The sequence below is a fragment of the Megalobrama amblycephala genome, linkage group LG11 (assembly GCF_018812025.1).
Source record: "Megalobrama amblycephala isolate DHTTF-2021 linkage group LG11, ASM1881202v1, whole genome shotgun sequence".
NCBI classification, from domain to species: Eukaryota; Metazoa; Chordata; class Actinopteri; order Cypriniformes; family Xenocyprididae; genus Megalobrama; species Megalobrama amblycephala.
Genome location: NC_063054.1, coordinates 19,079,367 through 19,106,508, shown reverse-complemented (window position 1 = coordinate 19,106,508; position 27,142 = coordinate 19,079,367). Strand labels below are relative to the sequence as shown.

The 27,142-nt window shown below is 38.9% G+C and overlaps 1 protein-coding gene across 15 annotated transcripts; it reads right to left on the bottom strand.

Moving 5' to 3' along the window:
* Positions 1 to 536: 536 nt before the first annotated feature.
* Positions 537 to 27,142, bottom strand: mthfd1a (methylenetetrahydrofolate dehydrogenase (NADP+ dependent) 1a, methenyltetrahydrofolate cyclohydrolase, formyltetrahydrofolate synthetase). 15 transcript variants are annotated; one of them, XM_048206554.1, is made up of 28 exons: positions 26,704 to 27,142; positions 26,500 to 26,606; positions 24,320 to 24,404; positions 24,181 to 24,191; positions 23,329 to 23,388; positions 23,196 to 23,249; positions 22,947 to 23,083; positions 21,816 to 21,916; positions 16,522 to 16,658; positions 16,168 to 16,279; positions 15,955 to 16,082; positions 13,479 to 13,576; positions 13,198 to 13,341; positions 12,844 to 12,980; positions 11,665 to 11,711; positions 11,465 to 11,572; positions 11,301 to 11,375; positions 11,112 to 11,204; positions 10,762 to 10,896; positions 10,617 to 10,685; positions 10,373 to 10,484; positions 8,899 to 9,038; positions 8,704 to 8,745; positions 7,399 to 7,499; positions 6,955 to 7,132; positions 6,123 to 6,230; positions 4,310 to 4,462; positions 537 to 1,222 (listed from the first exon to the last, which is right to left on the bottom strand). In XM_048206554.1, exons 1-28 carry the CDS (start codon positions 27,011 to 27,013, stop codon positions 1,151 to 1,153), a joined length of 3,054 nt encoding a protein of 1,017 aa, XP_048062511.1. In that variant the 5' UTR covers positions 27,014 to 27,142; the 3' UTR covers positions 537 to 1,150. The 15 variants fall into 15 exon arrangements, with proteins under 15 accessions (XP_048062511.1, XP_048062512.1, XP_048062513.1 ...); XM_048206555.1 differs by having other exon boundaries at positions 26,500 to 26,609; positions 26,734 to 27,142; XM_048206556.1 differs by having other exon boundaries at positions 26,734 to 27,142.

The window sequence follows — 27,142 nt, the reverse complement described above, 5'->3', positions numbered from 1 at the left end:
CACACACACACACACACACACAGTGCTAGGTAGTAACTGGATTACGTAATCAGATATCTTTGTATTTTAAAATCAATATTGTCCAATACTATCGTCAATTCAATGTGATAAACCAGTTAGGTCAAAAAGTAGTCAGATTATATTACCTAAAATGTATAATGTAATGGATTACATTACTAACTACAATTTTTGTCATGTAATTTGGAATTGGTAACGGACTACAATTTTTAAGTAATCTACCCAGCACACACTACCTTGTGCTGGGGGGGAGGGCAGAAATGAATTACTTATAATGAATTATGAATTAAACTGATCAAAAGTGACAGTAAAGCCATTGATAATGTTACAAAAGCTTTCCATTTCAAATATGTGCTGTTCTTTTGAACGTTTAATTTATCAGTGTTTTTCTAGCCACACAGCACCAGATAACTGTAAGGGACATATTGACAGTGATCATTGACTACTGGATGGCAGCAATGGCTGCTGGGTAAAATGTGTATTGAAGAAAGGTCTAAAAATAAACTGGACTAACAAGCTGGACAAATATACAATTATTTAATTATAGTTTACAATCAGGCTGTCAGTTTATTATCTATAGCAACTGGGAACTTCATTAAAGGTCAAGTCAAGATTTTATTTGAGTCAGATAAGATAACATATATTAAACGTATAGTCATGAAAGCTATCTCATAGAATCAACGCATCACCTATAAAATCAAAAGGGACTTTCAATAATACTGGCAAACTTCAGAGTAAACATGCCGATAAGAAAAATACTGACAGACAATTGGTTCTGTGATGCTAAAGCTCAGTCATGGCTAAAAATATCTTATGGTTCAAGAAGCACAGCATAATAACTGTGAAATCTGGAGTGAATTAAAATACTGTACGCAACAACATCATTTGTCAGTTTACAAAATTACAGATAATACAGTGACAATATATATTGATAATTAGCTGTTCACATAGGAGGTTTTTGACCATTTGGTGCTAGAATATGATGCCGTGATTTGTCTGAAGAGTCTTTATAGGTTTTAAAAATCATTTAGCCATGTTAAAAAGAAAATAGTTTCTTTCTAGTTATTAAAAGTTTGATTGACCATTAATTAAACCAAATTCAGCTTTCCCACCTTAGCAAGTAACCATTCCTTTACTTGCTGTCATGGTAAAGGTTGTTGCCATGGAAACAGGGCCACATGGGATCATCCATTTCTGTATTTGTCTGTTGGAGAGTTTGAAGAAATTAGTCAATCTGGTGTATGAAGAAGACAATCCTAATAATACACCCCATTATGTTTTTTTTTTCCTGAGACAAAAACAAAAAACTAGCTCAAGCAATGAACAGAAAAAATAAAAACTGTCTGACAAGCAAAAGAAAACCATGCTGAGCCAAGTTAACCATAACTGGATATGGATATGGCTGCTACCCTTGTAATCTGTAATGAACATAAACGTTGGATAAGGTCACTTGGACCACCAGTGGATTTTGTTGAACAGCTCATGTTCAGCACAGGCATGCAGCCTAGCAACGTGTCTAGATAAAAATATCCACAACATGTGTGACAAAATATTCTCTCTTTCTTTTCTGCACTGTAGACTCACCCGATGAGCAACTGACTGAAGGGGACAGAAATGAGTCAATGACATCATCTGACTAGAGGTTAACCACCCTAGTGTTCATGTAATCTCATCATTTAATCTTCCATTAGTGTGTTCAGCCAGTTATCATAATCACTCAGGACACGGTTGACAACAACAATCACTTTACTTTTATGTTTTTTCCTTCAGGCATGGGAAGATAGTTTAATGTGACTGGCTCATTTGATGTAGTTTTAATGTACACCACCAAGATGTGAGAAATATAGCCTTTACATGCACTACCATTCAAAAGTTTGGGATCAGTAACATTTTTTACACGTCTTCGGTGTCACATGATCCTTCAGAAATCATTCTAATATGCTGATTTGGTGCCGAAGAAATATTTCTTATTACTATCAATGTTGATAATATATTATCAAACATTTATACTACTTAATATTTTTATGAAACTGATAGAGCTGCACAATTCTGGATAAAATGAGAATCAAGATTTTTTGGTTTCAAATAGAGATTGCGATTCTCCCATGATTCTGAATATACAACTAAACAAAATAACGTGTAATTTACTAGAGGTTTTGAAAAAAATATTAATTACTGGACTCTAATTTCTGGAAAAATGTTTAATTAATTTGAATGAATGAATTTGAATTGGTTTTGAATGAATTATTTGACTCATTAATAAATACTTGTTTTATTACTGGATGAATCAGTGTTTTTGAACAAATCTTTTAAATGAATGATTCAATGACAAATAAATTTTTTAACAGTGGCGTAAGATGTAACTGATACAACAGTTATTTGAAGCGCCAAGTTAGTTTCAAAACGTGGTTTTGATCGCTATGGTAGACATCAGTGTTTATATCCTAATGTTAAACTTTTATCTCATAATATCTTTTATCTTATTAATAAAATAAGATTGCGTGGGTGTTTGAATCGAGATCACTATCTTTTTATGATTAATCGTGCAGCTCTAGAAACTGATATACAAACCCGATTCCAAAAAAGTTGGGACACTGTACAAATTGTGAATAAAAACAGAATGCAATGATGTGGAAGTTTCAAATTTCAATATTTTATTCAGAATACAACATAGATGACATATCAAATGTTTAAACTGAGAAAATGTATCATTTTAAGGGAAAAATAAGTTGATTTTAAATTTCATGGCATCAACACATCTCAAAAAAGTTGGGACAAGGCCATGTTTACCACTTTGTGGCATCCCCTCTTCTTTTTATAACAGTCTGCAAACGTCTGGGGACTGAGGAGACAAGTTGCTCAAGTTTAGGAATAGGAATGTTGTCCCATTCTTGTCTAACACAGGCTTCTAGTTGCTCAACTGTCTTAGGTCTTCTTTGTCGCATCTTCCTCTTTATGATGCGCCAAATGTTTTCTATGGGTGAAAGATCTGGACTGCAGGCTGGCCATTTCAGTACCCGGATCCTTCTTTTACGCAGCCATGATGTTGTAATTGATGCAGTATGTGGTCTGGCATTGTCATGTTGGAAAATGCAAGGTCTTCCCTGAAAGAGACGACGTCTGGATGGGAGCATATGTTGTTCTAGAACTTGGATATACCTTTCAGCATTGATGGTGCCTTTCCAGATGTGTAAGCTGCCCATGCCACACACACTCATGCAACCCCATACCATCAGAGATGCAGGCTTCTGAACTGAGCACTGATAACAACTTGGTTTGTCCTCTTGAGTCCAGATGACATGGCGTCCCAGTTTTTTTCCACTTTTCCACTCAGTTTTCCACTTTGCCACAGTCCATTTTAAATGAGTCTTGGCCCAGAGAAAACGCCTGCGCTTCTGGATCATGTTTAGATATGACTTCTTTTTTGACCTATAGAGTTTTAGCCGGCAACGGCGAATGGCACGGTGGATTGTGTTCACCGACAATGTTTTCTGGAAGTATTCCTGAGCCCATGTTGTGATTTCCATTACAGTAGCATTCCTGTATGTGATGCAGTGCCGTCTAAGGGCCCGAAGATCACGGGCATCCAATATGGTTTTCCAGCCTTGACCCTTACGCACAGAGATTGTTCCAGATTCTCTGAATCTTTGGATGATATTATGCACTGTAGATGATGATAACTTCAAACTCTTTGCAATTTTTCTCTGAGAAACTCCTTTCTGATATTGCTCCACTATTTTTCGCAGCAGCATTGGGGGAATTGGTGATCCTCTGCCCATCTTGACTTCTGAGAGACACTGCCACTCTGAGAGGATATTTTTATACCCAATCATGTTGCCAATTGACCTAATAAGTTGCAAATTGGTCCTCCAGCTTTTTTGGAATGTGTAGCTCTCATGAAATCCAAAATGAGCCAATATTTGGCATGACATTTCAAAATGTCTCACTTTCAACATTTGATATGTTATCTATATTCTATTGTGAATAAAATATAAGTTTATGAGATTTGTAAATTATTGCATTCCTTTTTTATTCACAATTTGTACAGTGTCCCAACTTTTTTGGAATCAGGTTTGTATTTTTACAGGAATATTTGATGAATAGAATTTTTTTTTTTTTAAATAGATTTTTTTGTAACATTATAAATGACCTTACTGTCCCTTTTCAGCAATGTCTTGCTGAATAAAAGGAAAAAAAAAAAGAAAGACCTGCTGACCCCAAATTTTTGAACGGTAGTGTATATATGTGGTTCTAATATTACTGTGGATAGATAAAGGAGTATAAAGCTCACCGAGTCAGTCAGACAGCAGAGGAAACCTGCTCCAGCATTGGCCTTGATATCGGTTATGGGCAGCACAAAGTTGGTGGGCGCTCCCTTCATCATGGGGTCATTACTCAAGGACAGGTGTGTTTTGGCTATGCAAACTGGCAAATTCCCAAAGCCCTTTAAGAGAGATGAAAGAAAGAAGTCGAATAAGAGAGAATGTTACACTCCCTCAGGAAGACAGGCATACATACATACTGTAGTGTATACTTATAGTGTATACTATATTGTATACGTATAGTGTATACAATCAAAGAACAAACTAATGTGACGTCATTTCGAACAAAATCAGTGTATACTATAGTGTAGGGCCTATATACTATACCCAATATACTTCAAACACAATCAAAGAACGAACTGATGTGACGTCATTTCAATACCAGGCCAAAACAAAGTTCGTTTGTTTGTTTTGGGTGTTCAAAATGGCTTGCCAAAGCAAACTCTCAGGAAACATTCACACCAGCTGCAAAACACCTTCGTACTACCATTGGTCCTTGACGATAACGTAATAGGAAGTGTGCGCTGAGGCTCCACCTTATTTCACAAGGAACTCTTCTCTGGCCCTGTTTCCACCTGGTATTAAGATGCGTTTTGGTAGATTGGATCACAAGTGGATGAGGGAAACACACACCCGTTTCCACCTGGTATTTTAATACCAGGCTGGCTGAACGCTGTGAGTGCGTGTTAGAAATCAGGAATGGTGAAAAACATTGTGCTTGGTACATTTTTCGTCTTCAAACCAAACAGGTCTTCAGCTGACAAAGATTAAATCCAATCTGTCTAGCGCACACTTACCTTACGCATTAGGTCAGTAGGCGGAGAGTAGGTGGTCTTTAGTGGCTGTTCGGACACATTCGAACACATGAGCGTTTCCACTACGAAAACAATCCAGTCGAATGCATTTTCGACTACCGCTGGAAGTGGTTGAATGTGGACAAGCTCAAAATGTTTTACACCCCATTTACACCTGTATTTAGTGTCGTCCAATTGTGATCCGATCGACCAAAACGCATTTTAATACCAGGTGGAAACAGGGCCTCTGACTCATTTTTGTCTGTAGAGTGCGTTGAGGTAAGATCTCCGCAGGTGAAAACACGAACATACTAGATAGCCACTTTTTAGTAGAACATGTGCTTCTGATGAAATGAGGCACTGACACTGTTTTTCATGTTTGATACTGTAAAGTTGCTTGCTTTTATTTGCAGAACTTGTGCTAACATACCCATGTTGTTATGATCAAATGCTTTTCTCATGCTTTCTATAACAAAATTCTGTTTTCTCATTTTTGTTGTGTTTATTTTGTTACTGAGAGGAAAGCGCGCAGCACATATTTACATATTCATCTAAACGACGCTCTCCGCAGTGGGTGGCGTCAGATGTTCGATAACAGTATATCGCTGCTCACATATTTTTTGAACTTTGTTTTACACCTAAACAAATATATCTGGGCCTTGAAATATTGAAATTTCCCAGAAGTCCAATAATTTCCCAAAATAACAAGAACACCCCTTCTTTTTATACACACAAAACACACACACAAATTCACAACAGTCAAACCCATTCCTCCAACAATCTGGTACACAAAATTTTCCACTCAAAGTGTCCACAATATGTCATATAATACGTTTTTTAAACCTCTCATTAACTTACAACAGCTGTAATTACACATTAATTAACCTTAATACAGTTTGTTCTATAAGAAAGCAAATATCTTAGAAGTTTATACGAATTACTGCATGTATATGTAATTAAACAGCCTTAATGATAAAAGGAAGCTCACCTGTTTTGTATAAAGTGCAAGCTTTTCCTTTGCTTTTGGAGACAGCTCGATATCTTTCGCACCATACATCTTCTGTGCCACAGTCCTTAACTTATCAGCAGCTGGAATCTGAAGAAGAAGAAAAAAAACACGTTTATCCTGTGTTTAATAATGCATTAGTTTGAGTAATGGATTTTGGCTTTATTCCACCAGTGGAATCTTTCTGTACTCAATACTCACAGGCTGCTTCTTTGCCTTAATTAGTGTAATGTGTGATGAACAGTTTTCATGCTGGTTATATTTAGGCCTTGTCAATTAAAAAGATTTCATGCATGATAAAGTCACTGGCTGGTAATGAAACAACTCTATATATAAAGTGTTAATAGATCTCAGAATATGTGTGGGAAAGTACAGCTCAAGCACCTTGGGTTATGAAAAAAACCCTGAGTAAAAGTAAAATTGCTCCACAGTATACTAGTATAACCCTGACAGCAACATAGTGTCGGCCCAGATCCGGCCCACATCTGATCAGGGTGTAATCCACATGTACCAGATGTGGGCCAGATCTGGGCCACACTATGTTGCTGTCTGGGAAGGCATTTAATGATGCTGCTAACAGATATCCTTTCACTTCCTCTCCCACTTAATTAATGCAGCTGATGCTTTTACACAAAGCAAAGTACAGTATTTTAGTATTAGTTTCAGTGGTAAAAGTTACCTTAGGTAACTCAGGTAGGTTACCTCATTTGTACCTTATGTTCTTCTTTTGTAAATCGCTTTGGATAAAAGTTCTTGCTAAAAGCATAAATGTAAATGTACCAGTGTAAATTTTACCCACTACACCACTACTTACCTGGGAGTCGTACAGGAACCTGAAACTTCCAGTTAGTTTTGCTGCTCTCTGAACAGCTTCGGCCAGAGCCAGCGCTCCAGCGCCCCCCTCAGACCAGTTAGTGCACTGCACTGCATCAAAGGCACCAGCCTGCCTCGCCTGGCCACACACCAGCTCCAGCTCAGCGTCAGTATCAGAGCTGCGCCAAATACAATCAGAGCCCATATTCACACACATTCACTCAGAGTGGGAGTGCTGTGTGTGGTTCAGTTTGGCTCGTGAGCATACGATTAGAGTACAAATGATAAAAACCTAAGAACTTTAGAGACTATTAGAATATAATTAGAGATATATTAGTGATAAAGGATAAAATGGTGCATATTGATAATAATGCATGAATAGTTAGATGAGATGAGCTAGATGAGAAAATGCACAGACCACACTTTTTGTTGGCTGATGTTGTACCTGAATTTGTTGACAGCTACGATCAATGGCAATCCAAATGCTTGTGCATTTTCCACCTGTCTCCTCAGGTGACAACAGCCTCTCTCCAGCTGCTCGAGGTTCTGCATTGGAGAAAATACCTCAAGTCATGTGGTATATAAATTCATCTACTCATAGTCATACATGTAATTAATTAAATTTCCCCCTAATTTTCCTGCAGTAATACAACCTGACTGACAATTATCAACATTTAGAACTGTACATTAAAGGTGCCCAAGAATGCTTTTTCACAAGATGTAATATAAGTCTAAGGTGTCCCCTGAATGTGTCTGTGAAGTTTCAGCTCAAAATACCGCATAGATTTTTTTAAATTAATTTTTTTAACTGCCTATTTTGGGGCAGCATTAACAATGCACTGATTTACACTCGGCGCCGCCCCCTTAAATCGCGTGCTCCCTGCCACACGAGCTGTCGACTATATTACAGCGCATTTACAAAGTTCACACAGCTAATATAACCCTCAAATGGATCTTTACAAGATGTTCGTCATGCATGCTGTATGCATGCTTCGAATTATGTGAGTAAAGTATTTATTTGGATGTTAACGTTTTATTCTGAGTGAATTTGAGGCTGTCCTCCGTGGCTAACGGCTAATGCTACACTGTTGGAGAGATTTATAAAGAATGAAGTTGTGTTTATGCATTATACAGACTGCAAGTGTTTAAAAAATGAAAATAGCGACGGCTCTTGTCTCCGTGAATACAGTAAGAAACGATGGTAACTTTAACCTCATTTAACAGTACATTAGCAACATGCTAACGAAACATTTAGAAAGACAATTTACAAATATCACTAAAAATATCATGCTATCATGGATTATGTCAGTTATTATTGCTCCATCTGCCATTTTTCGCTGTTGTTCTTGCTTACCTAGTCTGATGATTCGGCTGTGTGCAGCTCCAGACGTTAATACTGGCTTGTGTAATCCCTTGAACATGGGCTGGTATTATGCAAATATTGGGGGCGTACACCCCGACTGTTACGTAACAGTCGGTGTTATGTTGAGATTCGCCTGTTCTTCGGAGGTCGTTTAAACAAATGAGATTTATATAAGAAGGAGGAAACAATGGGGTTTGAGACTCACTGTATGTCTTTTCCATGTACTGAACTCTTGTTATTTAACTATGCCAAGGTAAATTCTATTTTTGAATCTAGGGCACCTTTAAATGATTTCACCACTTGCCAGTAACTTATAGGTTATAAACATATTTAAAATATTAAGACATTAAAATATGTCAGAAAGTGCAGGCTGAAAGATTGAACTACCTCCTGTGAATACTCTTTTGGAAGGGGCAAACCTGCTTGGACCTATAAACAACAAAGAATAGAAGCATAAAGACAATGTGAGCTATTGCCTCTGTCACAAGCACAAGATTGATCATTTAATAAACAGTTGATGTGTTATTGGTTCAAGTGAATCCATACTGCAAATCTGTCTATAGATTTGTGGATCTGACTCACAGGGGGGGCACCGCCATGCATCTTCAAGGCACGAACCGTGGCCACCATCACTACCACATCTGGCTGCAGGCCTGAGTTGCGGCATTTAATGTTGAAGAACTTCTCCAAGCCAGTGTCAGCACCATGACCAGACTCAGTAACTGAAAAGACAGGAAAGTAGCTTTAGATTTTATTTGTGTTTGCCATTTATAATCCAGAAACCTAGACCATGTGAATCAGAAGAAGTCTCTTATGCTCATTAGGGCTGCATTTATTTAATCAAAATTACAGTAAAAGCAAAAATACTATTACAATTTGAAATAACTGTTTTCTAATTTGAAAAATATATTAAATTATAAAATGTAATTTATTATGGTGATGGCAAAGCTGAATTTTGAAGTCTTCAGTGTCACACGATCCTTCAGAATTCAGTCTAATATGATGATTTGGTGCTTAAGAAACATTTATTATTGTTATCGGTGTTGAAAAACGTTGTGCTTTTTAAGATTTTTGTGGTGATATGTTTTATTTCTTTGATGAATAGAAAGTTGAACAATTTTTAAATAGAAATCTTTTCAGGCTATGTTCACACTGTCAGTCCAAATCCGATTATTTGTGAATCCGATTGGAATCTGGTCTAAAATTATTGACTGTTCGCATTGTGTATTGCAACTGTTCCAATTTGTGTGTCCATGCTGCTCTTTTGTTTTCCGGAATATCTGCATTGGTTTCTATGGTGATGATGTTGCGTTGGTAGGCATACGCCAAAAACAACAACAACAGCAACCCCAACATTGAGGGATTTGGAATACAGATGTTGTCTTATTTACAACATGGAAATGTGTAGCCACTGCGCTAGACTATTGCGTCTTATGAGGAAGCGTCAGAAATTTAGGAGGCTGGTATGCGCTGTCGTTTCAACATTCAAAACATGTCTCTGTTATACTGTCATTTTCTGCTTTGCAACAACATAACCTTGTTTCTGCAGCGACTTTCAGCATGTTTCCTATAACAACGTCTGACATTTCCATTTTACGGGGCATGAGAAAGTCACATAAACCATGCAAAATCCGATCAGAGGAGTCAGACTGAAACGGATTTCCAGAAATGAATAGGATTTCAAATGAATGTAGCTTGAAACAGATTTATAAAAATCGTATTTCATGTGATTTTTTTGCTGTTCACACTTGCTAATTCTGATCAGATTTTAATCGGACATGCACAAAAATCGGATTTGGACTGACAGTCTGAATGTAGACTTAATGTTTTGCTGTCGGTTTTTACCAATTGAATGTGTCCTTGTTGAAAAAAATAATAAAAATTCTTTAAAAAAAAAGAAAAAAAAAAAAGTACTAACCCGAACTTTTTAACATACTGTATTTGTGCAGTATTTTTTTCTAAAATGAATGCACAGCATTTAATAGTAAGAGTGATAAGAAACTTTTTAATGAATCCTTTTTTATAAAATAAAAAAAAATACGTATTTCTTCTTCACCTACAAATCCTTTGGATCCGACCATTTTTAAAGCGATTTTGTCTGCCAGAATGGAAGGACTGCCATGGGCAATGTCATCTAATGGGCTGGTGTGAAGAAACACCGGCGTACCCTAGAGAGAAAGACAGAGATGTGCTGAGACAGAATCTGAATGATTCTGTGTGCAGTGATCCTAAAATATTTATTCTGAAAAATGACTGACATTTTCAGTGATCATGGAACACTTTACGTTATTAAATCTTACCTCTACAGTTTGCATCAAGACAGGTTTAAGGGCATCTTTCAATACCATGGCCAATGGACCACTGATATTCTGTGATAACAAAGTTGTGCACATTAGATCACACGCATATACGGACACACACAAACACGTGAACACACATACTGACTAAATCCTCTGTGGTGACAGGATCCCCAGATTTGTTTGTAGCCACTACTATCTTGGCCAGCCTCTGCTGCATCTCCTCCTCACTGCTGCTGAGTGACAGTATAGCCATGATCTCATTTTCCAAAGAGCCAGAATCCTGAACAACACAGACACCCACTTAAAATGAACAAATCACCCAAAAACATGAAAATTCACTGTACATTCCAGAATCGTTATTTCAACACGATATTATTTCAGTGTTACAACATACAGCGCAACATAATACTATCACATAATATGAACTGAATTACATTGTTAAGAAAGGCACTAGATCAAATGTAGTGACAATGACATTGTGATACTGATACATACTGTTGTAGTTTCAGGGTCAATGTCCAATCGGACAAAACGTCTAATCTCGGTCCCTGTGAAGGTCAAGGGGTCAGATTTCTCAATGCCCAGTTTCTACAGGTCATAAAGGACACAGTGACCATGTCATCATACTTCTGCCGTGGTTTTGAAATTAATATTTGACTGTAGACTGTGTTTTCTATGACTTACCTTCAGTCGGCTGAGCTGGGCTGGGGAGACGGACCTTTGACCTTCTCTGAGAGGAACCAATAAGTCAAACAAAGCCTATAAGATACAAGAATATGAGATCATACCAAATACAAGCCTTACAAACACATGAGTATAAACACACACATATCAGACACAAACCTGACCTTCTCAGAAAGCTTGGTCTCATAGTGAGCATGTGCTTTAATAGTGTCCATCACCACTCTACTGGCAGCAGAGATGAGCTCATTCTGGCCTGAAGGCTGAAGGCTGACCTGGGATCAATGTGTTGGAAGATATTCATGTTCCGTTTAATTAAATATGCATTCAAAGAGGAAGAGGAACTACAAGAGGTACTCAAACATACCTCCTCTAATGGGATAATCTGAGAGTATCCACCTCCAACAGCAACCCCTGAGAACAAAAACAACTAACATATCATTTGAACCACTTAAGCTATAAAAGCCTGTTTTTTTTTTTTTTTTTGGGTAACACTTTATTTTACAGTGTCATTGTTGTTACATGTAGTTACTGTAGTAATAACTATAAATTATGCATAATTACATCCAATTAACCCTAAACAAAACCCTCATCCTATCCCTTTTATAGTAAGTACATGTAGTTAATTATTATTACTCAGTACTTAAATGTATAATTACACTGTAATACTGACAACAAAATTAATCGTAACCTTTTTTTGTCTCGGCCTAAATTAAAACGGGTAATTGCGAGTTTTGTAAATAAAGTTTAAAATAAGAAATAAGCCACATTGTGAGATATTAAGTTGCATGGCAAGAAATTATGAGAAATCAGTTCATAAATGTCTGAAATAAATTTGTAATTTTCAGATACAAAAGTATAATGGTAACCTTTTTAATAATAATGGTAATAATGGTAATAATTCTAACTTTTAGTTTTATAATTTGTCAGTTTCTGTCATTGTTGAATTTATATTTCATATTTCAACTTTGTATGACTGTCAACTTTTGTCATAATGACATAAACCAAAATTATAAGATAAGTCAACTATTACATAAAAAGTCAAAATTATGTAATTATCATAATTATATTTTATAATTTAAACTTTTTGAAGTTGAAATTATAACTTCAGTCTCAAAATTTAAACTTTTTATCTCATGACATAGTATGTAATCATTTTGATCTTTTGTCATAAAACTTTTTATCTTGTGATTTCAACTTTTGTTTCGATTTATGTCATAGTTATGACTTATTTCATAATTTCAACTTTTTATGTCATAATTATGACTTTTTAGTCTCATTTCAAATTTTATCACATTATGACAGTATGTATTCAAATTTTGACTTTGTCATAATTCTAACTTTTTATCTCATAATTTCAACTTTTTGTTATCATTTACATTTTTTATCTCTTCAACTTTATCTCACAATTATGATTTACCAAAGCAATATTTTTTCTTATGTGGTAGAAATGAGCTTCCACAGTAATCATATTCGAAACTTGAAAAAAACAACAACAAAAAAACAAACAAACAAACAAACAAACAAAAAAATGTTTGTCCCTCACCCATAGCACCAAAACAGGATCCTGGGGAAGGCTCTTGCACACAAGCAAAAGCATTGATATTCAGGAGGGCCCCTAAAGCCTGAGCCAGTCCGAGAGCGGTGGTGCGCTTTCCCTCACCCAATGGAGTAGAAGTAATTCTGGACACAGTAAAACTCACAGAATATACTGACTTTCAAAGCAATGAATTTAGTTTGTTAGGCGAATTGCTCAGAGACAGAGCTTAAGCTGGATGTGAATGCAGTGTGTGAACCAGGCTTAATGAAGTGTTGTAAGAACCCATTTGGTGCTTGTGGAAATTTACTACACTATAAGATTATGCTTATGTACATAATTATATTTCAAAATACATCTTACCCAGTGACAACCACATATTTCCCATCAGGCTGTTTCTCCATGCGTTTCAGAACATCTAGTCGTATCTTAGCCCTGCTTCTGCCATATGGCTCCACTTCCTCAGAAAACAGGCCCACCTCTCTTGCAAGCTGAGCGACTGGTTTGCTTTGGCATGAACAGGAGATTGCAGCATCACCAGGAAATGCAATAGGCATCACATGGGTCAGCAAGAGTCACGATGCACTTCAGAGAATATGCTTAAATTAAACATCATTATAACAGCAAGCAAGCCACGACAGTACCTCTGTTGAGGCTCTTGAGGTTTCTTCTTTGTGTACATTATGTTCCACTTCCCTGGAGTGTATGTCTGCAGAAACCGCTTTGCACTTTCAACTGTATTCTGATCCAAATTCAAATTAGAATAACATAAGCATTTTTAAAAGCAAATAATATCAGTTATTGGCCGATGTTAAATTTTTTTTCCTTTCATTTCTTAAATTTATTAGTTGATATTTAACTCAACAAGCTCATTTTTCCATATTTTTAAATTTAGATGACTTTTTTGTCATCAAATGCTAACTTAAAGTTCATCTTGAAAATGAAAATGATGTAATTAATGACTCATACTCATGTCGTTCCAAACCCGTAAGACCTCCGTTCATCTTCGGAACACAGTTTAAGATATTTTAGATTTAGTCCGAGAGCTTTCTGTCCCTCCATTGAAAATGTATGTACGGTAGACTGTCCATGTCCAGAAAAGTAATAAAAACATCATCAAAGTAGTCCATGTGACATCAGAGGGTCAGTTAGAATTTGTTGAAGTATCGAAAATACATTTTGGTCCAAAAAAAATAACAAAAACTACGACTTTATTCAGCATTGTCTTCTCTTCCGGAATCCTTTCCATTCAATTGATTCCATTGAATTGATTCCATTGAATCCTTTCATCTGTCGGCGTTGGTAATGCACTTTTACAGCGCCGTGGTTGTTTTTGGCGATTAGGACATCCGCGACATTTTGAAGCATCGAAAATACATTTTGGTCCAAAAATAACAAAACTACGACTTTATTCAGCATTGTATTCTCTTCCGGGTCTGTTGTCAATTAGCGTTCATAACTCCGCTTCTTCTTCTTCTTTCCTGTTTTACGGCGGTTGGCATCCAGCTTATTGGTGCATTACCGCCCCCTTCTGCTCCGGAGTATGGTTCATGACTCCGCAGTGACGCTGCTGATGTAAGACGCTGCTGACGTGTTATCCGGTGCGCCAGAGCGTCGTTTACAGTCTGAGGGAGACGCACACTGTATTCAAGCTATTCTACATTGTTTGTATTTTGGTATTGCTATATTTTTTTAAAATGGTGTGTAAGTGTGCATGTCGCGGATGTCCTAATCGCCAAAAACAACAACGTAAATTGCATTACCACGCCGACAGATGAAAGGATTCAATGGAATCAATTCAATGGAATCAACTGAATGGAAAGGATTCCGGAAGAGAAGACAATGCTGAATAAAGTCGTAGTTTTTGTTATTTTTGGACCAAAATGTATTTTCGAAGCTTCAACAACTTCTAACTAACCCACTGATGTCACATGGACTACTTTGATGATGTTTTTATTACCTTTCTGGACATGGACAGTCTACCGTACATACATTTTCAATGGAGGGACAGAAAGCTCTCGGACTAAATCTAAAATATCTTAAACTGTGTTCCGAAGATGAACGGAGGTCTTACGGGTTTGGAACGACATGAGGGCGAGTCATTAATGACATCATTTTCATTTTTGGGTGAACTAACCCTTTAATGTTTTTGGAAGAAGCCTCTTATGCTCTCAAACGGTCATTACTCAGTCTTCAGTGTCACATGACCTTCAGAAATCATTCTAATATGCTTTTTTATGCTCAAAAACATTTTGTTGAAAACAGTTGTACTGCTTAATATTTTTGTGAAAACAGTAACATTTTAATTTTCAGGATTCTTTGATGAATAGAATGTTCAAAATAACAGCATTTATTTGAAATGGAAATCTTTGATAACATTATAAATGTCTTTATTGCCACTTTTAATCAATTTAATGCTGCTGAAATTTTGAACAGTAGTGTATATTATAATGGTGTGATGCCTAAATTCACTTGTAGTATTTAAAATTATTGGTCTTTAATTTTTATTTATTTAGAAGAATTTCAATATCAACCATAAAATAAAAAATAATTCTAAGTTTATTTCTATTGGCCAGAATTTTAATAAAAACCCTTTTCTAGAACAGTATCTAAGAAGCCAATAAAGGGACATGGTGAAGTAGAAAAATATGAGATGGAATAATCGGCAATGCTTTTGCTTTCCCACGCAAATGTATTGCGCTCCCCCCGAGAAACTTTGCGTTCGTTCAAAATGACTCAAAGAACACAAAAGTTTTTCAGAGGAATGCAAGCATTTTGTGAGCGAACACAAAGTTTCTCAGGGGAACACAAAAGCATTGACTTATTACTTTTCCTCCCATCTCGTATTTTTTTCCACCACCGTGTCCCTGAAGGGGCTCCGTAAGTATCAACTATGACCAATATATAAACTTTTATTTGTGACAAATAATATTGTTCAGCAGCTTGTTCAAGGAAAGCAGTTCAAACATTCCACTAGTTTTAGCTTGTGTGCATGAAATAAACAAGACTCAAAGTGAGTCTTTTTCAGTGATTAAATATACACAGACTTTGCAAGTGCGTTAAGTAAAATTACTCAACTAAATGCAAGTCAAACAAAGTCATTTGCTCCTGAAATGATACCTTCATCAGCATAGCTACAGTCATGGGTCCGACTCCACCAGGCACTGGAGTGATGTATCCAGCTCGCTCTTTAGCTGAGGGGTAGTGCACATCCCCCACCACTCGTTTCCCACTGGCTTTACTGCGGTCTGTGAGCGAGTTAAAGGTAAACGTGAGCTAAAACCAGCAGCTATTTAATATTCCAAACAAGTAGATACAGTCAAGCAGAGAGACCTGGTATATGATTGATACCACAGTCTATGACCACCGCCCCCTCCTTCACCCACTCTCCTTTCACCATCTCAGCTCTGCCAGCACCCACAACCAATATATCTGCTCTGCCCACCTAAAGAAAACAAGACACTGAAAGTTACTCCAGCACTCCATTCTTTTCACCAAACTGCACGCCAGGTCAAGGACTGTACTCAACAACGATAAAGCAAACAATAAACACATTTCACAATTTTTTAAAGTACAGAGTCATGAGCTCTTCTTTGTTGTAAAATCTAGATGAAGAATTGCTCATATTTAAAACTTTAATCGAAAAGGGATATAAAATAGAGTGTGAGAGAAGCAGATGAAACCAGCCTGTTCAGCAAGGTTGAGGGTCTTTGAATGACAGGTGGTCACTGTGGCATGGTTCCATAAGAGCAGATCGTGCATTGGAGCTCCAACGATCTTACTGCGGCCGATCACGACAGCATTCTTTCCCATCACACTCACACCTGCACACATGAATCACACTTGCCAGTGAGCTGCCTAGAAAGGCAGCACTTTTTGAAAATTCTAAAAGCTCTTATCTTAATTGTCCTGCTTTATCAAATTGTAAAGCAGCAACACATGTATCCTTTGTGGAGAAGGCAGAATGCATTGCAACAAGTCAAGATGGTGGACAAGGTTATAGAGATATTGGTTGTACATAAAAAATGTACACTACCGTTCAAAAGTTTGAGGTACGTTTTGTTTTCAGCAATTAACAGTGAACATTAGGGGTGCAACGGTTCAAATTGCTCACGGTTCGGTTCGTATCACGGTTTTAGGGTCACGGTTTCGGTACGGTATGGTATGTGCTATGTTTAGGGAAAATATGATTACTGTCAAATAAAAATAAAGAAAATAAGAACAAAGAATCAGACTACAAGCAACATCACAAATAAGTACAATAAAGCAAATATTCAAATAAAATAAACAGTGCTTTTCAGGTTTTTCAGGTATCTAACAGTAGTTTTCAGGTATAGAAAATGGATAAAGTTGTCACGGGCACACAAGAACAAGATGTTGAGATCCAGTTGCAGCATAAGTATTTATTGGGGAATCCAGAAACGTAAATCCAAAGCCAGGCAGGGGTCAAAATCCAGAATATCCAGTCCACAAAAAACACAAAGCCAGAGAAACAAACGGTGCACGTAACAATACAACAAACCACAACTGAGGACAGAAACAACTGAGATTAAATAGACAGACACTGATTACAAAATACATGACAGCTGGGTGTAATGATGTGATAAATGGATAATGAGTCCGGCAGTGCGTTATGGGTAGTGTAGTGAATGGGGTGAAAACAGTCCAGGATGGAGTGCCCTCAAGTGGCTAATTCGGGCACTCTCACTGACGGTCGTGACATTACCCCCCCTCAAAGGAGCGGCTACCAGACGCTCCACCAGACAAAACAAAAACGAAAAACACAAACTCAGGAGGGAGGTGGACAGGAGGAGGATCAGGGGGAGGGATGGTGGGCCAGATCCAGGGTGCCCAACTGATAGCCAGGGCGGTGCTGGAGGAACTGACCAGGCTGGTTCCAGTGGTTCTGGAGTCCTGGCTGATTGCCAGGGTGGTGCCGGAGGAACTGACCAGGCTGGTTCCAACGGTTCAGACGGCCTGGGCAGTGGCGGCAGGGCAGAAAGCCTGGGCGGCGGCGGCAGGGCAGAAGGCTTGGATGATGGCGGCAGGACAGAAGATCTGGGCGGTGGCAGGGCAGAAGGCTTGGACGGCGGCAGGGCAGTAGGCCAAGGGTGCTTCATGGCCATATCAGGGAGAGCGGGCAGCTCGGTAACGGTCTCCGTGGCCGTATCAGGGAGAGCAGAGGACTCAGGGACAGCAGCGGGCTCAGACTGGAACTGCTCAGGGACGGCAACGTGTTCAGACTGGGGCTGCTCTGGGACGGCAGCTGGCTCAGGCTGGGGCTGCTCTTGGACGGCAGCGTGCTCAGACTGGGGCTGCTCTGGGACGGCAGCGTGCTCAGACTGGGGCTGCTCTGGGACGGCAGCGTGCTCAGACTGGGGCTGCTCTGGGACGGCAGCGTGCTCAGACTGGGGCTGCTCTGGGACGGCAGCTGGCTCAGGCTGGGGCTGCTCTGGGACGGCAGCGGGCTCAGACTGGGGCTGCTCTGGGACGGCAGCGTGCTCAGACTGGGGCTGCTCTGGGACGGCAGCGTGCTCAGACTGGGGCTGCTCTGGGACGGCAGCGTGCTCAGACTGGGGCTGCTCTGGGACGGCAGCGTGCTCAGACTGGGGCTGCTCTGGGACGGCAGCGTGCTCAGACTGGGGCTGCTCTGGGACGGCAGCGTGCTCAGACTGGGGCTGCTCTGGGACGGCAGCGTGCTCAGACTGGGGCTGCTCTGGGACGGCAGCGGGCTCAGGCTGGGGCTGCTCTTGGACGGCAGCGGGCTCAGGCTGAGGCTGTTCTAAGAGCATCCTCCAGGCACGCAAGACCGCCAAAACATAGAACGTGAGGACAGCCCTCTTGGCCATCACCGGACTGATAGGGAGAGCATGCCGTACTGGAGCGGGCTCACTGGCTGGAGCGGGCTCACTGGCTGGAGCGGGCTCACTGGCTGGAGCGGGCTCACTGGCTGGAGCGGGCTCACTGGCTGGAGCGGGCTCACTGGCTGGAGCGGGCTCACTGGCTGGAGCGGACTCACTGGCTGGAGCGGGCTCTGTAGTAGACTCACTGGCTGGAGCGGGCTCTGTAGTGGACTCACTGGCTGGAGCGGACTCTGGAGTGGACTCACTGGCTGGAGCGGGCTCACTGGCTGGAGCGGGCTCACTGGCTGGAGCGGGCTCACTGGCTGGAGCGGGCTCACTGGCTGGAGCGGGCTCACTGGCTGGAGCGGGCTCACTGGCTGGAGCGGGCTCACTGGCTGGAGCGGGCTCACTGGCTGGAGCGGGCTCACTGGCTGGAGCGGGCTCACTGGCTGGAGCGGGCTCACTGGCTGGAGCGGGCTCACTGGCTGGAGCGGGCTCACTGGCTGGAGCTGACTCACTGGCTGGAGCTGACTCACTGGCTGGAGCTGACTCACTGGCTGGAGCTGACTCACTGGCTGGAGCGGCCTCCGGGCCTTGAAGGATGGAAGAAGCCTTCTTCCTTCTCCTCCTCCTCCTCCCTTTACCGGAGTGAAGCTGAGGCTCAGCGCCCACCTCCCCTGTGCCTTCTGAAACGGATTCCTGGGCTGGAGCATGCAGACTGCCTGGTTGACTCGGTGAGGTCCATTCTCTCCGATGGCGGAGATATGCGGCGAATCTCCAGAAGTCTAAAATCCGTAGCCCTTCCATCTCACATTGAGGCAGAGGATCGTCAAGGCAGCAATTAAAGAAATCCTTTAAAGCTGCATCATTGTACCCCAGCCCCACCGCCATCGTCCAAAAGACCTTGGCGAAGCATCCTACCTCCCAGCCGTCCTGACGTTGGGCCGTCAAAGCCCGAACTTGAGCCATCCGCTCCCTCGTGGTGGCTGGCGGAGGAATCCGGAAGCTCATGCTGCTGGATCTGTTGTCTGGTGGTTTGTTCTGTCACGGGCACACAAGAACAAGATGTTGAGATCCAGTTGCAGCATAAGTATTTATTGGGGAATCCAGAAACGTAAATCCAAAGCCAGGCAGGGGTCAAAATCCAGAATATCCAGTCCACAAAAAACACAAAGCCAGAGAAACAAACGGTGCACGTAACAATACAACAAACCACAACTGAGGACAGAAACAACTGAGATTAAATAGACAGACACTGATTACAAAATACATGACAGCTGGGTGTAATGATGTGATAAATGGATAATGAGTCCGGCAGTGCGTTATGGGTAGTGTAGTGAATGGGGTGAAAACAGTCCAGGATGGAGTGCCCTCAAGTGGCTAATTCGGGCACTCTCACTGACGGCCGTGACAAAAGTAATCAAATATAAAATAACACTGCATATTATCTTTACTGTATAAAATAAATAAAGATTAATCATTACTGAAGTTACAAAAACTATTCAGTCAAGAGCAGTGAGTGATTTCTTTGTTATTTGTTTTTTGATTTAACATTAAAAACAGGCAGCAGAAATAGTTTTTTTCCCTTTAAGACGTGCACGATCCAGTACATAGCCTACTGTTACATGTGCTGTCTTTCTCGACTAATATACGTTCACTTAAGACATAACCGACTATGTTTGCTAGGATACTCGCCAAGACGGGCATGTTGACATAATTTTTGTATGAATTTGGCCGCTGAAGCGCAAGACTTGAAAGAGAACTCAGTATTTGCGCGCTGACTGAAATAAGCGTGTGCGCGCTTCGGATGAGCGCACACAAATCTTCTCACGGCGCGTGCGAGTTCTCTTTCGCGCCTTGTTCTTGAAGGTTTAAATCAGCAAGGCTTAAATTAGTTTAGTTTAAACACAGATAGCAACGTGTGCTGTTCAGGTCTCACCTATCAACACCCGGGTGATGACGACGTAAATGACTGGACATTAGAGCATACGGTAGGCTACTCGCAGTTAACAGTTTACAAAGAGTGACTGTTTTGCCCACGCTTTTTTATTATCGTTGTTGTAACGTTTTGCGCATCCATCGACTAAAACATACATTATCTGAACTCTGTCTGTCTGTTTTCCACGTTGCTATTTTAAACAAACCATATTAACCAATAGATGCGTCGTCAGTCGATATGGACCGCGGTGCAAGTGCGTAGGCTACCGAACCGTAAGTGGAGAACCGTACGGTTCGATTTTTTTTTACCGAGAACCGTTGCACCCCTAGTGAACATTTTTAATGTTCTAAAATTTCTATTTCAAATAAATGCTGTTCATTTTGTACTTTCTATTTATAAAAAATCCTGAAAAAAATGTATCACAGTTTCCACAAAAATATGAAGCAACATTGATACTAATAAGAAATGTTTCTTTAGCACCAAATCCAGCATATCAAAATGATTTCTGCAGGATCATGTGACACCAAAGACCGGAGTAATGATGCTGAAAATTGGAATAAATTACATTTCTAAATAAATATTAAAATAGATTTTTAATTTGTAATAATAATTCATGACATAACTGTATTTACTGTATTTTCAATCAAGTAAATGCAGTGTTGTTGAGGATTAGACTTTTCTTTCAAAAACATTATAAACTATTACTGAACCCAAACTTTTGAATAGTGGTGTTGTATTTCATGGTCAGCAAAATAGCAATAAAAAATATCTGTATAATTAAATCTGAATATTTTACTAATTATTTTTGGTGTACATTTCTATGCTTGTTAGAGATGCTGTCCATGTAGGCAGCAGAAAGTAAGGAAGCTCACTAGGTTTTGGATCACAGCTCCTTTCTGACTCACCTACAGTAGATGTGCAGCAAAAAAAAAAAAAAAAAAGATTGGATCTTTCCTTCTTTCCTTTCTTTGGGGTGACAGCTCATTTCACCACCCAGTCATCAGCCTGCATTGCTCTCTGTGTATATATATATATATATATATATATATATATATATATATATATATAGACTTCACACCTATCTAATGACACTGCACACTAATTGTGCTGTAGTATGAAGGCCTTTAGACAATCATGCTATGATTCTGACTGATGAGAGGTAGAGCTCATGGGTAGATGTTCACAAGATTTCCACCCACCGGTCTGACTGATTAGCTCCATACAGCCATTAGGAGTGCATGGGATGAAACAGTCGCCCAGGTCTCCACGAGACAGCTTCCCCGCATTTATACTGGTCAAGCTGTGAGGAACACAAATCAAAAAAGACACAGGGTAACACTTTATTTTACAGTGCCGTATTTACACATTACTACATGTACTTACTATAGTAATAACAATAAATTATGCATAATTACAAGTAACTAACCCTAAACCAAACCCTAACCCTAACTGTAATGCTATAGTAAGTACATGTAGTTAAATAATAGTACTCAGTACTTATTTAAGTAATTACAATATAACTACGGCACTGTAAAATAAAGTGTTCCACGATGTTCTGTGGAGGGTTTGGTTTTTAAATATGCCATGCATTAAGGAAGTTTTCCTGAAAATGTATCTCGAACAGGCATGAGTATTTGCTAAGCCAGCATTAAAAATACAGTATTTTACAGTGTGATTTGGGTTAAAAAAAGCTAAATGTACGATACCATTGTTGTAAGCTTGTATTATTGATTATTGAAACATAATCCTGACAAGAAATTTTGAAGATTTCAGTCTTACTACATCACCATTCCTCTATCACCAAGGTATTAAATTGATTACCAGCAGTTTTCAGTCCAAAAAGCATACGGTAACACAAGCTTGAAGCTGATAAAACTATCATGAGGATGTGTAAATAGCCTGCAGGTGGATATTGCATATTTGTGCAAATTTTAGACTCAGTTGCCCCTCAAAACTACTTTTACTTAGATAATTCATCTAAAATCAGTAAAAAAAAAAAAAATGTCCAATATTCACAGACATCTATAAAGAAGACCTTCGCTCTCTGACTTTGGGTGGAAAAACACAGATAAGAGTGCAAAATAGACCTGGAAACTACAACTAGCAGTGGTTTGATGGATCAAACGATGGGAAAAAAAGCGTGTAAAATTCAACAATCTGAGCGTGTGAGGAAAAACTCTGCAGTCTACCTGTCTATTCCAGTTAGTTTCATAAGAATAAAATCCACTATTTCTCCCATATTCTTGCTGTGCTCCACAAACATACATTTCAAGCATGTCAGTTTGACAGCTGCACTGAATCTTTCTTGGAAAAAAACAGACTTCACCTACCCATCAACATCTTTCTCTGGGGCCACAGCATTGGTCACTTTCTCTGTGTTTATTGGGTTGATGGAGTCAAGAGGTAGTTGTACGATGAGACCATGAACCGCAGGGTTCTCATTCACTGCAAGTATTCTTTGTAGGACCTTAAGAAAATCAGTAGTATCAGCCTTCAGACTATATATGAAAGGAGAAAGGACAGAAATCTAGACGAGGCGAATCACGCATTTGTTATTGCTTGAGGCCTGTTTCTCTTACTTCGTCTTCTGTGGCTGTTTCAGGAAGCCTAATGTGGTTTGCATTGATTCCAATCTAGGTAAGGGAGAGAGACAGTGTCAGCGAGAGGTTTATGATAAAAATGATTTCAGTTTATTAAATCAGCTCACTGAACCTCAGCCGCTGCCTTGAGCTTCATGCTGATGTAGAGGTTTGAGTCATCTCTGTCCCCGACCTAAAACAAACCACAGACTACATGAGAGTGTGCAGAGGACAGGAAAAAATTAAATTGATCTGAAATTGATGTGCATAAATGATACATTGTTAGTCTAATACTTTTAGACTTTTTACATTTTTACATCCCGAAAAACAGAATCAGCGAACAATTCGCTGATACTAACACAATACTGGTAACAATTTTACTAAATAATGCTGTCTCTGAATGTCTAATATTGTAATATTTTAGTGAATATGTTTTTATTTTTTTCAAATTGTGCTTAATATTCTATAGTTGATTTATATGAAAATATAAATCTAATGAAAAAATATGTAAATATAAAAAATGTCTAATATTTAAGTGTAACTATTTTGCATGTTAGTTTTAATTTATATAAATCTATTTATCTTTATTTCATTTATATATATATATATATATATATATATATATATATATATATATATATATATATATATATATATATATATATATATTACATTTTGATACTGAATTTTTTTGTTTTAAATCTAGTTATTTGTATAGAGTGGTCAAATGCCTTTATCAAAACAGACCAAAAATATTTCAAAGAACATCAAAAGAACACAGCACAAGCAGTGAGGTTATTATGAATCAAGACATGAGTCACACACCAAATCATTGTTATCTTATCCACGAGACCTTAAACTAACACACCTTTCTTTCACGTTGCACACTTTTGCATTTATCAACACATGACCATGAAGCCATAGGGAGATTATCTATTTTAACACAACACCCACAACCGTGAGAGAGAAGAAAATGGCACATTACCAAATGACCATCTGGAGTAGAGCGAGAGAAAAAGAAGAAAGATGAGTCAGAATATCAAGAGAGATGAAATTATACAGCTAGCTATCACCACAAGGTGTATTATACGGGCCAAAATAATGAGCAAGAGGTCCAGAATGACCTGTAGCACAACCAGGCCGGGCCTGAAGCCTGGGAACTGAGTGTTCATCTCTGCTACCTCCTTCTTCAGTTGCTCCTTCACCTGTCTAAATAAAGAGAAGATTTGCATTTTATCTACCTCCAGGGTCTTAAAAAGGGACACTTACATTTATTGCTTATCAATTTATTGCTCAAATAATAAATTAAAATATACATTAATCAAAAGAACTACATTAAAGATGCCCTAGAACCAGTTTTTACAAGATGTAATATAAGTCTAAGGTGTCCCCTGAATGTGTCTGTGAAGTTTCAGCTCAAAATACCCCATAGATTTTTTTAAATTCATTTTTTTAACTGCCTATTTTGGGGCATCATTAACTATGCACCGATTCAGGCTGCGTCCCCTTTAAATCGCACGCTCCCTGCCCCCCGAGCTCTCGGCTATAATACAGTGCATTTACAAAGTTCACACAGCTAATATAACCCTCAAATGGATCTTTACAAGATGCATACTGCATGCATGCGTCGGATTATGTGAGTATAGTATTTATTGGGATGTTTACATTTGATTCTGAATGAGTTTGATAGTGCTCCGTGGCTAAAGCTAACATTACACACTGTTGGAGAGATTTATAAAGAATGAAGTTGTGTTTATGAATTATATAGACTGCAAGTGTTTAAATATGAAAATAGCGACGGCTCTTGTCTCCGTGAATACAGTAAGAAACGATGGTAACTTTAACCACATTTAACAGTACATTAGCAACATGCTAACGAAACACTTAGAAAGACAATTTACAAATATCACTAAAAATATCATGTAATCATGGATCATGTCAGTTATTATTGCTCCATCTGCCATTTTTCGCTATTGCTCTTGCTTGCTTACCTAGTCTGATGATTCAGCTGTGCACAGATCCAGACGTTAATACTGGCTGCCCTTGTGTAATGCCTTGAACAAGGGCTGGCATATGCAAATATTGGGGGCGTACATATTAATGATCCCGACTGTTACGTAACAGTCGGTGTTATGTTGAGATTCTACTGTTCTTCTGAGGTCTTTTAAACAAATGAGATTTACACAAGAAGTGTAAACTATGCCAAGGTAAATTCAATTTTTGATTCTAGGGCACCTTTAAGTTGCAATCTTAAGAAGCTGAGCTTCACCTAAATGTCTTCCTCACAAAGTGTATTAAGTAGAATTAAAATATAATCTACATCATCAACAAAGACTTTGCAATGTGAATTAAATTTTAAATGTTTTTGAAAGAAGTCTCTGATGCTCAATAAGGTCGCATTTATTTGATCAAAAATACAGCAAGTATATAGTAAATATTAGCAGGCTACAATTTAAAGGTCACCTATTATGCATATAAATTCACATTTACATGGTGTTTGAACATAAATGTGTGTTGGCAGTGTGTGTACACAACCACCCTATAATGATAAAAAAAATCCACACACTCCTTTTTTTTAAATTCCCATAAATCATAAGCAGTGTCTCAGAACAAGCCATTGCAGATTCTGGGCAAAGTGACATCACTTTGTACAGGCCCCGCTCACGAGTGCTGACGGACTCTGCCGTATTTTAAGCTAAAACTTCACACACACACTCTGGGGACATCAGAGACTTATTTTAAATCTTGTAAAAAGGGGCATAATAAGTGCCCTTTAAAATATCTGTTTTCTATTTTAATCTATTTTAAAATGTAATTTATTCCTGTGATGGTAAATCATCATTATAGAGGCTTCAGTGTCACATGATCCTTCAGAAATCATTCTAATATGCTGATTTATTCTTAAGAAACATTTATTATTATTATCATCATCAGTGTTGTGATGCTTAATATTTTTGTAGAAACTATGATACATTTTTTTTTCAGGATTCTTTGATGAATAGAAAGTTCAAGAACAAAATTTATTTGAAATATAATTTTTGTGTATGTGTCTTTACTGTCACATTTCAAGAATTTAGTGCACCCTTGCATTAAATCTTGCAAAATAAAATTTTACTGACCCCAAAACTTTTAAATTATCGTATATATATATATATATATATATATATATATATATATATATATATATACCAGGTTAAAATGCACCATTCAATTATACATAATATGTAACATTTATTTCCAAAAAAAGGGTGTCATCTACCTGATTCCTACATCTAAAGGGCCCCTCAAACACATTCAGACTTACTGCGAGGTCTTGTTTCCAGACACAATGGTTGCCATGGTGCACTGGCTGTCCCGGTACCTCAAAGCTCCTCGCCGGAGCACAGAGGCAGTGAGGGCAAACATGTCCAGCTGCTGAGCATAACACAGTGGCAAAGTTAGAAAACATTATAGAAAGAAAAAAGCACCTTGAAATCAAGCTGCATCGGTATTCTACAGATATCAACACCTGTCCTGTGTGAAAACGGAGTCTGCACACCCACTTCTCGCTCTCTGCTTTCTGCAAGCGTCTCCTCTGCTGTCACGGGAAACTGTGCAGTGCGCAGCTCCCAAACCAGAGTGTTATCACTGGATCCAGCTGCGGCATTCCAGACTATTCCAGTATGAGTGGGGAAGTAAGCTGATAAAGGAGCCCTGTCAAGGCTGCAAAGCTTAGACAAGCTCAAAGAATCAATCACATGGTGTACGGAAAAAGCTTGCACAGGGCCAAAGAGGTTAAAATACAACTGCTGGACTGTAAAGGAAGTGGGCTGTTTCATAGCAAAGAGCCAGGCAGCCAATCAGGGATCCTCTGAGTTGGGAGAGGAGCATTCTTGGGACTCTGAGCTCTGTCTCCTCCTCTTCTTTCTTGCCTGTGAAAGAACTTCAGCATGTGATCTCCAAATCAG